The sequence below is a fragment of the Agelaius phoeniceus genome, chromosome 8, assembly GCF_051311805.1.
Source record: "Agelaius phoeniceus isolate bAgePho1 chromosome 8, bAgePho1.hap1, whole genome shotgun sequence".
Taxonomy (NCBI): Eukaryota; Metazoa; Chordata; class Aves; order Passeriformes; family Icteridae; genus Agelaius; species Agelaius phoeniceus.
In genome coordinates, this window is record NC_135272.1 from 32,331,843 (window position 1) to 32,344,077 (window position 12,235).

General features: G+C 45.5%; 1 protein-coding gene across 1 annotated transcript in view; it reads right to left on the reverse strand.

The window, feature by feature from the left end:
- Positions 1-12,087, reverse strand: part of CC2D1B (coiled-coil and C2 domain containing 1B) — a 28,470-nt gene extending 16,383 nt beyond the window's left edge. Inside the window, exons 1-9 of the mRNA XM_054638069.2 lie at positions 12,002-12,087; positions 11,555-11,659; positions 8,432-8,573; positions 5,613-5,722; positions 4,731-4,850; positions 3,494-3,631; positions 1,292-1,553; positions 673-797; positions 463-538 (exon numbers count right to left, since the gene is read on the reverse strand). Of these exons, the coding sequence (XP_054494044.2) occupies positions 463-538; positions 673-797; positions 1,292-1,553; positions 3,494-3,631; positions 4,731-4,850; positions 5,613-5,722; positions 8,432-8,573; positions 11,555-11,620 (1,039 nt within the window). The 5' untranslated portion in view covers positions 11,621-11,659; positions 12,002-12,087. The remainder of the gene's footprint in view (positions 1-462; positions 539-672; positions 798-1,291; positions 1,554-3,493; positions 3,632-4,730; positions 4,851-5,612; positions 5,723-8,431; positions 8,574-11,554; positions 11,660-12,001) is intronic.
- Between the last annotated feature and the right edge of the window lie 148 nt (positions 12,088-12,235).

The following is a 12,235-nucleotide window of genomic DNA, read 5'->3' on the forward strand; positions in this document are numbered from 1 at the left end:
CTACTTAAAAAAACATAAAACTCTCTTACCAGGACTGAGGTATCTTTAATATTGATAATTTCCTTTAAAAATTAGACTTTAGTGCACTGCAATCTGTTAATCTGAATGTTACAAATTTTAGTTGAAGCACATAACACCATCAAACATTACAGTAAATTTTAAGAATGTGCAATTATCCTTATTTCCCTTCCACTTCAAATACTGGCTGCTGTTATCTACACTTAGAAAACCTGGAATATGAGACATCAATACTTGTTTGAAGTTGTAATTCACAGAGAGTAACTGCAATGTAAGTAATGATCCCTCATTTCTCTTCATCGGTCTTGATTAGACTGTGAACATGCAGTGAGCCTCAGTCCAAAACAATCTCCAGTTCTTTTAATAGCTTTGCAACCAAATGCAGAATCATTCCATTAGAGCACAGAGAGACTTCTGAAAAGGTTTCCTGAAGACAAGCCTTACCCTGAGGAGATGGAGGCATATTCTGGAGGTCTATTGGCTGCCCACTGTCCAAAGCTTCCAACACCACATTAAATTTCTGACACAGAAAAAACAAAAGGTTTATTCTGGTCTGTCCAAGACCTGCCAGCTGCCACAGTAAGTATGTGACATTTAATGTATGTGGGTACAGCACAGGGTATGTTCAGCATTTGGGATTTCTTGAGTGCATACCTTGCCTGCCTTCATGTATTCCTTTGCCTTCTCCAGGTCCCCTTGCTGCTTGGCTTTCAGAGCTGCTAATTTATACTCCTTCTGCCTCATAAGAAGGATTGCTCGTGTGCTGCTGTGCTGGGCATCTGGGAGAATGAGACAATGCTGAGACTGACACAGAGCATGCAAGATTTGCATCCCTTTCTACATCCATCTATGCAAACCCACATTTGTTCCCTTTTGCTGTAAGTCACAACAGCCATCTTACAAATATCCTTTTACCTCCAGTCACCAGAAGTCCTATCTAACACAACAATTCCACTTTTCCCAATTTAAAGAAAAAAATATAAGGTCTTTAAGTCAGTATCTCAAAACTCTTTAAAGGCTGGAATTCCACATGTCAAATAATGAAGGAGAAACTGAGGCACGGGAGAAGTTAAGGATACTGATCCAGTGCACAGAAAAGCTCTAAAACAATAACTGATTCCACTGCCAGAATCTCAGCATTCCATGGACCACTCTGAGACATTCAGCAGGAAGTTCCAGCATAAGCAGTGCTTTGCTACACTCAACACAAACACCAGGGAAGATGCAACACTAAAATAGGGTTGCAACTGCTTCTCCTCTCAGATCACAGTACCTGTTTCCACAGAAGGATCAGCAGCAGCACGACCTTGCAGGGACTCTGATTCCAAATGCTCCCTTGCCTCAGGAGAAGCCCTCTGCTCATCATGGGCAGCAGAGTCAGCTTTATTCTCTGGTGAATCTCCTGAATTCTCTAGCTCCACTCTCATGGTTTGAGGTACACAAGAAGAACTCTTTCCTGTTGCAACAGGAGGTGGCATTTCTTCCTCATTGATTTTTTTGCCTTTCTTCACTGCAGCCAGCATGGTTTCCAGGGTCTGGCACAGAAGGAACAACAGAGTCAACAGGCATTTTCATCAAACATGTTACCAGCATAAGATCATTAAAAGACAAATTCATCCCCTTACACATGACAGGCTCTGTCACACACATCACCACAGACTGCTGCCCTTCAGCTCCCTGTTCTTCTGCAAGGAGAAAGAACTTCAGTGCCAGTGAAAGGTGTCCAGATACCAGGGCAAAGGCCTTGTTACCCAAAGCAGGTAACTGCAGGTACCCCAGCACCCAGAATTATTGGAGAGCTGATATGATCCATCAGCTTTGTCACAGAAAGTCACCAAGGAAGCCATTTCCACCAACTGTAGATGGATTTTGTGCATCTTTAAAATGTAATAAAGTAGGCTATTCTGAAATGCCACTGCCTAGATGGATCCAGGGAAGGAAGGGCTCTGCAAACCTATTTAATTCAATGAGAAAAGCCATTAAATACTAATAAAGGAAATGGAGCTTCAGCTCACCACCTATGGTAAGGAGCTCTCACCATCTCTAACTTGGGTTAACTGCTGCTATTTTTTTAAAAACCCTCCTCCTCCCCAAGTATTACCTTCCTCAGTATTTTTATTTTTTAAATTTAATTTGAGGCTCAGACAAAAGACCACCATGCACTTCAAGCCAAAACAAAAGTTTTACTTCTTTCATCTTCCAAAGAAACTGAAATGGAAGCACAGAAAGACAACAACAACAAAACCTCATCAGTGCCAGAATCACTGCTTTTTATTTTAGCCATGGCATTGTTTGATCTATTGAGTAACAGTGGCAGAGATACTTTGAAATGACTGCATGTGAAACTGGGGTTCAGACCAGCAACCCATAGGCAGCTCTGTCTTCTCCATGTGGGGGGGACAGTCTGAGGCAAAAGTTCAGTTCCAAGAGCTACATAGAAGAGAGAACTCTACACCATTTGTTGACATGTAATTTTGCTAATTCAGTAGCTGTGAGCTGTGAAGTGAGCTCTGGTCTATTACCCTCAGTTACACTGCTTAGGCACAGGGAAACTCCCTAGGCTGAAAAATAAAGGAAGTGGCACATCATGACTGGATGGAATAGCTGGTTTGCCCATCCCTGTGGCTCTCAGAAAGGCCAGGTGGTTTTGTGTACATTCCTGGCAGGGCTGGCAGGCAGTGGACACACACACACACATTTTTCTTGGGCTTTTTCTTCCCCGAATTTGGCCTCAATTGCCCCCTCTGTACCCCAAGACACCTGGAACCCAGTGAGCCATCACATCCTGCCCCAGTGCACAGCCCTGAGCTGTTCAGCTTTGCTGCTGCCTGAGGTGATGCAGAAGAGCTGCTGAAAGCAACGGGGAGAGAAAGGCCCTGCCCAGCAGTAAACAAGCACTGCAGCTCACTGCAAGCACGCCACCTGCCTGGAACACGAGAGGCTGGAGACTGCTCTTTGCTGCAGCTCTTAATTGCCTTCTTCAGAAATCCTGCTCTATTCCTTCTCAAGCACAGCCAACACTCAGGGAAAGGCACCACCTCCCTTTGTCTGACAGAAGTGAGTGGAAGGTGAGTACCTAGGGGATGGCAGCAGTGATGAACTGCAGGGTCTATATGCTAGGAGAACTGCTAAACTTTGCTTTAAGGTAACATGAGCAGTCACCACCAGTCAAATTCAGACCCAGGCAGGTGGGTTTAACTTCAGCATGTACCACAAACCCTGCCTCCAGCTACCACCTGGCAAATTCAACAGAAACAAAGCTCAAAAGGCAGCTGAAGCCACACCTTGTCCGTGTGTTTGCTGTATCAGGTGGGTAGTCAGTAACAATGACTACCCACAACAAACGTTTTTAAAGTAACACCAGGCAGCACACGAAAATTTCATTTCCTGTCAACAAAGTCAGGCAGCTGGCAAGAGCAGCCTTCAGAGAGCTGCCTTTCCTCAGCCTCAGCCACAGCTGGTGATCCCCACTCACCTTCAGGCCCCTCTCGTAGCGCCGCACTTTGGCGCTCTCCCCCGAGCCCCTGGCGTTGGAAATCGCCGTCCTGTAGTCAGCAATCCTGCCCTGGAGCGTCTGCTGCAGCTCACTGGTAACAGCAGGAAGTGAGGAGGTCTCAGAAAAAACAATAAAACAAATCAAGAAAACTTATTTCATCCAGCCAGACGAGTTTTCCCACCGCACCGAAAAGCAAACACTCCTCTTCTACACACACACACACTCTGCTGTGAAGTGAGTGCAGGAAAGAACAGCCCCTGAAACAGAGGAGGGTTTGTGCTGGGCTAACGGGCCCTGCATCCACCTCTGGGCTCTCTCAAAAGCCTCACAGAGAAGAATGGGTGGAGAGACTGGGGAAACTCTCACTCACAGAGTAATTGGAGCCATGTGGTCGGTGAGTAGGTGAGGAGAACACTGAAGCCTCTCAAACCCCACACAACAGAGGGTGTGAAGAGGTATTTTGGCACAAATCTTGACTTATTCTTTTCTCATTTTTAAACCATGCTAGTTTGCTCCCTTCTGGGCTTCAACCTGGTTTTACAACAAGAGCTCTTTTTCCTCCTCCTACAGCCTGGAATCAGTTCAGTGACAAAAGCAGCCTAAGCAAAGTCACGAGCAGCAACTTAGAAACTCTCCACAGCCACAGAGACCCTGCAGATGGCTCCTGATGTAATTATTGCCATTATCTCTATAGAAACCCTCTCAACCCCATTTACTAACAGGCCCAGTGTACAAGGCACTGGAATCTGTGGCACACAACAGAAACATGCAGTGACTGAATAAAGGATTTGACTGCATGAGGACTGACAAATTAAGCTGAGACAGATAATGCTACTGAGAAAAACCCCAAAACTATTGAGTTACAACATGTCTCACAATTTCAGCACACTGCTCAGTACTCTCAGGGAGAAGATACGAACTCTGGAAGTCTACACTACAGTCTGCATGCTCCTGTGTATAATGAGGGACAAGACATGCTTGTCTCCAATTGTTTACCTCTTCAATTCTATGCTAACATCTGAATTCATCCTTGGAAACAAAGCAAAAGGATCACCTGCCCTCATACAGCACTGCTTTCCTTGGAGGAAACAGCAATAGGAGTTTTTTACTTCCTTGGAGGACAAGGCCTCCCCAGATGCTTGACAATGACCCTCATACAAGCCAAGTGACACCAGTGATTCAGCAAAACTGTCAGAAACACGAAGTTCATTCCTACCTGTGACTGCAGTTCAGGTGGTTCAGCTTCTGCTTCAGCTGGGGATGGCTCTGTTGCTGTCATTTCATCCTCACAGCTTCCTGCCTCACCTTCTTCCCCCAGAACTTCCTGTAACTCTGCCTAAGGTAAAAGTAAGAGCCAACAAAAGGCATTTCCTCAAAAGCTTCTCCGTCCTCAAAAGACAAAAATAAAATCAAGTCTAAAGTGTCAAAAGCTTTGGATGGACCTTGAACCCAAGTGGAGAGCCTGAAGATCTTCTATTCCAGTCTTTTTTAAATTCAATTTTATTTTTTATTATTAATTTAAACTGGTTCCAGATAGCACTGAAGAGCCACACTGCAGCCCCAAGATCACCACACAAGTTTGTAGCTGGAGATCTGAAGCTGGAGAAGTTCAGAGAAGTACTTTTACAAAGATTATGCAAACCTAAATTTCAAATTTTCAAAAAGCCTCTACTAGCAATGACAGTCAAAACCACTGCTTGACACTCCTTCCCTAAACCCTGCCAGTTAGATGAGTCACTGAAACAACAGAGACTTTCCTGGGGTGTTCTCTCAGGCCAAGCACTGCTTGAAGCAGAAGCAAAATGGTGGCAGACAGCACTTCAGGGAGACTGTCCCTGGCTGTCCTTCCTCAGATGACATGGAATGGGATTCCTGCTCTTCCCTCAATTCTCTAGGACCCCCACACATATAAATGTTAGGGAACTCTCTTACTTTGCTGTGCAGGGGGATGGATCCTGCAAAGACTTGCATCTAAGGTGCTTTTGCAATATTTTAGCTTCTCACCAGAAAGTTAACAGGTGTTTTTGCTAAATGCAGTTCTGTTAAAAAAAATTACAAAAAATACATACTAAAACTCTTTGCTAATAGTTATGCATACCAGCAGGTCTGTATCTTTCTCCAAGTCCTCATCATCTGCATCTTCCTCTTCATTCAGGTCCTTCATACACTCTGCAGCCATCTTTTCAATATGATCCATGGGCAGAGGAGCTGTAAAAGGAAATCCCAAGGAGCCATAAATCCTGAGGAACAGTTATACCCAGTTAACACTGGATATAAATCCTGAAGGAGCTGCTACCAGCTGAAAGAGAGCAGTGCCCTCCCCTCTTGTGCCCCCTTTATTGCACAGTGTTGTAGGCAACTGAGAGTATATTGATGGATAAAGGGCAGAGACTGGGAAGTGAGCAGCCAGGAAAAGCAGCCCTGGTGTTTCTGCTCTGACACTTGAGGCAGGCAGTAAGCCACTTGCACATTTTCTGCACTGCTGTCTTGTGATGATGAGATTCAGCCTTTTCCAAATTTTTCTTGGCTCCTTCATTTTGCAATTTTGCTTCTGGTCTTCATCCTGAAAACTCTACTTAACTCCTCATTGCTGAGTTCTCATCTGTGCTTCATCCTGTGCCAACCACATCTTCCTAAACTATCAACTTCCTCCACATGCTCTCCAAGGTGAGGCTGTTTGCCCACAAATCCCAATGGTCCACGTAAATGCCTCTGATACTTCCCTATGCAGACACATGACTGTGACTCACCAGTGGCAGTAAAAGCTGCAGAAAATACAGATCTCCAGGACAGAGCTTTAAAGTCAATTTCAATGGATCCCATTCACTCCCTGCATTTGCTGAATCAGCTGAAAATTAACCCAGGTACAAAACTGTTTCTGTTCAAATAATCTAACTGACCCCATGGGTGCTTCAGTATTTGTATCAAACATGCTGCTCATAAATTTGACCCTCAGCAAAACTTGGACTGCAGGCCATACCCAAAGGCAACTGGCTGTGCAGAAAACTGCAGCAGAGGCAAAAAACCTAATCAAGCCTCCTCAGATCGTTTTTCAGCTCTAATCCCGTGCAGCAAGAGGAGGCCACAATTTCAAACACGTGAGCAGCTGCCCAGCTGGCACTTATCACAGACAGCAGGGATCTCTGGGCTTAAGATGTTCCAAGAGTGCAGCTTTTGCTGGAGGAGGAGGAGGCCATTCCCCCACACCCACCAGAGCTCTAGGATGTGATCCAGGAGGGAATTACTGCACCTGGTGCTCAGCCAAGAACCAAGCCCATGAGTTGCACTGGATCCCCTTTTCCTGCCCTTTCCCAGACAGGATCTGTTTGTCCCCAGCCCTCACAGCTCCTCCTTCCCAGGCAGATGGAGACCTGCCTGCATCCTGCCCCCACCTCTGCACTGGGCCAAGTCTCAGGAGTGCCCAGTGCCAGCTGCTCATCCTCCATCAGCTTCTAACCCACACACTTACAATTCTACCAGGAAAACAGAATGGCTGCACACTGCTTTGGAAAATCCCCTTTTAACCACACATTTAGAAGGCACAGTAAATGTTAGGCATAGTAAATGTTAATTTTGCACTGCTTGAAGTTTTATTTTCCTCTTATGAATAAAAAGACTGAAACAACAAAATAGATGACATGAGGGTGAGAGGGATGAAAAGCTGGCAACAATTCAAGAGCTCCTGATACACAGATTCACCCTCAGAACATCATCCTGCAGGTTTTAGCCATGAGTAATCTATGTCCAATGGCAGAAGTTCTGCTGTTGGCCTATTTGCACAATTGTGCTTATTAGCTTTAAGAGTTTACTAAAATTTTGAAATGCGGAGAGTGGAAACGATTTAGAATTTAGTTTCAGATACAAACTTGTCCTTTGTCTGTCATCAGCCACCGTGTTTATAGAGTTGTCTTGCCTAAATATTTCAAAATTCTTCATTTCCCTGCTGCTCTGTGTGAAGCCCCTTCAAATATTACAGGGAAATGACTGCAGAGCTGCAAATAAGGCTGTAGGTGCACTATCCCCTCCTTCCTGCATTCCTGCACCTGCTCACACCCCTGTAGGTCCCATTTTGCTTTCCCCACCTCAAGCACTGGCTGCCACCCCAGCTCTCAGACAGGCAGGGAGCAAACCTGGTTCAGCTGAAAAGCTGCCACAAGAAGTCAGGTTTATTTTGGCAGAGGAGCTCCTGAAGCAGCTCAGCCTGCAGCTCCACAAACACAGACGTGCTCAGAGGCAGAGCATGCTCACTGAGGGGCCCTCACAGCAGCAGCAGCAGCAGCAGCAGCAGCCTTGGCTCATGGCAGGTTACAGCCAGCCTGTAAACCACTGCAGAGCTGCATGCAAACACCACCAGGCCAAATTAACACACACTTGAAGCATTAAGAATGGTAACAACAGTCCATTCCAAGAGACACTGTAACCTGCAGAACACAAGCTACAGGATTCTCCAAGTGACTGCATCAGTATTTGCCTCTGAAAAGGGGATTTAGTTTTGGTTACAGACTCCAAGTAACTAAAAATATAATGCTCATTATGTAAATTCATTCTTCAAACAAAAACACAAGAACAACCACATGACAAACAACCCACCCTCCACAAGAAACATAATTTCCCTTCTAAAATCATCTAGCGCCTACTACACCTTTTTATGACTTCATATGCTAAAAAAGCATGTCTTAATTTAGTCATTAAATGGGCCAGCCACCAGAGATCTTTTTCATATATCTACAAGAGCAACAACAGAAAAAAACTTTTACATTGTTTGTGGAGTAATAAATTAAACCTTTCGAAGTAAAGAAAAGAGCAGTTGCAGGTTCAGCTTCTACCAGTGATAGAAAAACCATTTTAGATAAATGTAAAGATTTTTTTTAAGATCAATTTAACAAAGTTAAATTAAATTCAGATACTTTAACTTACTTTTCACCTTTGGTTTTGGTTTTCCTTCTTTCACTTTTCCTCCTGTGATAGCAGCAAGCTCTGCTTCAAGGTCCCCATCATCCTCACCTTCCTCTGCACCCAGCAGCATCTCTTCAGGATTGAAATCCACAAACAGCCCCAGCTGGAGCCAAGGGAAAATAACAATACAGAATAATAAAATACCCTGGAGTTAGAACAAAGATGACACTCACAAACATCACACTGCATGGATTATTTCGACATTTTCACGCATTCTGAATCCTGTTCATTTTTTTTACAGTCACTATCACACCACTTGTATTACCACAACAATGCATACCAGGCACCCATAACTGGTGTAAGGTACATAAATCTTAACACCCCACAAGTATCCCTTAAAAACTCGACACAAACCATTTCTTAAAATCAATCCTGTTTAACAGTCTGACATAACAAGGCAGAGTAAAATGTTTGTTTTCCTGAGCCTCATGGAGCAGATAGCATCAGGGAAGTTCAGGGCAGTGTCTTTAACAGCTAAGCTAAAAAATATTCACTCATGGCTCACACACATCAGGTCTGACATGTGCACACTGCAGAGACTTCACCCTTATCTCCTGAAGAAGCTACATTTATAAACACAGAACTGTTCTGTCTTCTTCTTACATCACTTCTAAATCCCAGAAACAAACCCAGCCATTAAAACCCAGCAATGCCCACACTGCACTGGACTGGAGGAAACCATCAGAACTGGCTGGCACAGATCATCAGCTGAGAGATAACATCTCAGGAACAGCATTAATAACAGTAATCAGCATATGGCAGCAGGGGTTAGCACTCTCTTGTGGCAAAACATTCCAAAGTACAGCAAAGGAATCTCTGGGCTCTTAGTCCAAAAGGTATTCTTTAAAATGCCACTTCATCACTGTTTTTGTGTTTCTGGCTAAGATATTCACTGTCCCAGGAAAATAAAATCATCTAAAGTATGCTATTTTTTTTTTTTAATGAACATGAATGAATAGAATTAGATTTATCCTATGAAGAAGGTGAAGCTTTCCTCAGACTTTTTCAAAGCACAAACCCTTATTGATCCCCCCATGGCCAAGGAGGCAGCACTTCAGTTTCTCTCCAGCACAGGAAAAAACATCAGCTGTCATTATTCTGAGGGTCAGCAATCTCCTTCTGTCCTGAGGATCTGAAGTGCTGCAAGAAGCTACCTGTCAGTTTATAAATTAATGTGACAGGTTTTTTTTAAACTCAGTAGGAATCAAAGTGCTGGTGGCTACTGCACTGGAATATTCTGTGCCCCTCTCTGGACCATTTTATAATCCCAAGGGAGAATGTGAAACAGAGAGCTGAGAAACACTGGTTCAGGGAGCAGCAACAGCACTCAGAAGCAGCAGCAGTTTATTTCCTAGCCCTGCTCCTGCCCTTGACATTCCACAAGGCACTGGGCAGATCAGTCAGCCACCCTCTGCCTCATCCATCCCTCAGCTGTAACACAAAACTAAAGTTGCACACTTGGCTAGAACAGAAGGAAGGTGAGGACAAGACTTAAACAGGAAATATTTACAGCAGTGATGTAAAGATTCAAGTTCTATGGAAGACACACAGGCCTTCCATCAACGTGCAGAAGAGATGAGGAGCACACAGGATCTGCTCGTTACCACACTGCAAGTGTGGACAGTGAAGCAACTGCAGCAACCACCGAAGTCAAGAACACAATTCAGCAGTTCTAGCTCCAAGTCCCAGCCCATTCAAAAAGGAACATTTCCAATGAAATTAGTAGCATTGAAGCAATGTTTAATAAAACAGAAAAAGTAAGTTATAAAAAGCTTGCAGGTGATGTATTACACAACAAAAAACCATTTTAAATTCAATTAATTTGAAAGCGAACAAGCCATTTGTTTAGAAACACTTATCTATGATGTAAGACAGGCTGAAAAATTAACTGTATTGAATTAGAAATTAGTAAAAGATGTTAATCAGATCCTCGATTTACTCTCTGTCTTTTCAGAGTGAGATTCCTTTTTTTTCCCCAGAAGGAGGAAAACTATTTTCACCTTTTATCTTCTCCCCTGCTCAGACGAACTAAGTTATACCCTGTGTGTCTCACAGAGAAATGCAAACTTTCACACTGGAGCCACAGTGACATTATGGATCACTAACTACAGCATTCTGCCTCCAGTATGAGAACACTGCTTCCTAAGAAATCACCAAAAGAGAACATCTTAGCTATTCTGTCTGTTCTAATAGCCTGTTACAATCCCTTTTCACATTCCTCTACTTTCTTACCAGTTATTCCACCTGTTACTTCCCTCTATTCTTCAAAGGTTTCTGGAATTCCATTCTGGTTCTAACATATTCTTTAACTACACTGTTTTCCCCTCAGTTTTCTACCCAGAATTTTGCCTTGACTGTATTTCTAATTTTGACACTGTCGCCTGACTTTCTACACCTGCCAACCATGACTAATTACTGCTTCTCTCCACAAGACTTCTGAAACTCCATCCAAAGGTAAATAGGTATGGAAAAAAGCCCTCAACACACAGACACAGCTAAACTCACTTTTATCCACAGGAAAGGGGCTCATCAGTCTATCTGTTACATGAAAATACGACTATACAAAGGGAAATTAAAATTAACTGTCTCTTGTTTAGCACCTTCATATTCTCCCATATACGTCCCTTAATTTGTTACCTGATACTCTGCTCTCCACTAACAAGTGAAGAGTGCATCCAATTTTTTTTCTTATTTCTGTTTTCTTAGAGATGTAGGGAAAGCTTCCACAGAGTCACTTTAGTTATTATTAAATCTCAACATAGCTGGGCTAAGAAAATACTGTAAGCATGAGTCATGAGGTCTAATGCAAAGATTACAGCATTACAACACTGTGCCTTCCCTGCAAGACCTCCACAGCTGCCTATCAGATATTTACTTGAAGAAGAATGCATTAAAGAAGGAAGGAAAACAGGCACCACACAGTCTGATTTTCCCCATGATCCCGCAATGCTATTACCACAAGGGAGATTCTGCAGGAAAACAGCAGCGAGAGGTCTGAACGAAACTATCCCGAGGAGCAGAGGGAGTGGGAGGTTTCCCTGCCTGCTCTGCCACCACATCTCCCTGGCCCTTCGCCCTCCTTACCTGCTTTGCAACTGCAGCTCCCTGGCCCTTTGCCTGAGGGCTCTTTTTAGGTCTTCTGCCAAGCATGTTTGTTCATGAATTTCAGAGGGCTGTGTCTCTATAGGACTGAGAGCACACGGAACTTAAAGTCAGCGCCCTGCCCGTGCCAAGGCAAAGCCCGCCCGACGGAGGCGGGCGGCGCGACCCCGCCGCTTCCCCGGCTCTCCCTCAGAGCGCTCCCCGCCGTGAGGGCAGCGGGGGCAGCGCCGCGGGACGCGCTCCGCGGGCCCAGGGAGCCCGGCCCGGCCGCGCCCGCGCTCCGCCCGGGCGGCTCGGCGGGACCCGGCGGGCAGGGCCGGCTGCGGGCGCTCCCCGGCCGGAGCAGGGAGGCACCGCGGGGGCGATGGGCCGGGAGCCGCGCGAAAAACCGCGGAGAGGCCGCCCGGAGAGAGCCCGGCCCCGGCTCACCTCGGCTCCCGCCCGTGCGGCCGCAGCTCCGGCCGGCGCGCTCGGGGTGGGCCCGCCCGCGGCGGCTGCGCGGCTGCGCGGAGGGGCGGGCCCGGCCCGGAGCCACGGCCCCGGCTCGGTCCGGGCTGGCCCCGCACACAGCCCCGCCACCGGAGCGGCTGCCGAGGGGCAGCCCTCGATAGGGCCGGCAAAGGAGCTGGGTGTTCAAATGGCGCAATTCGTGTTCGAGGGACT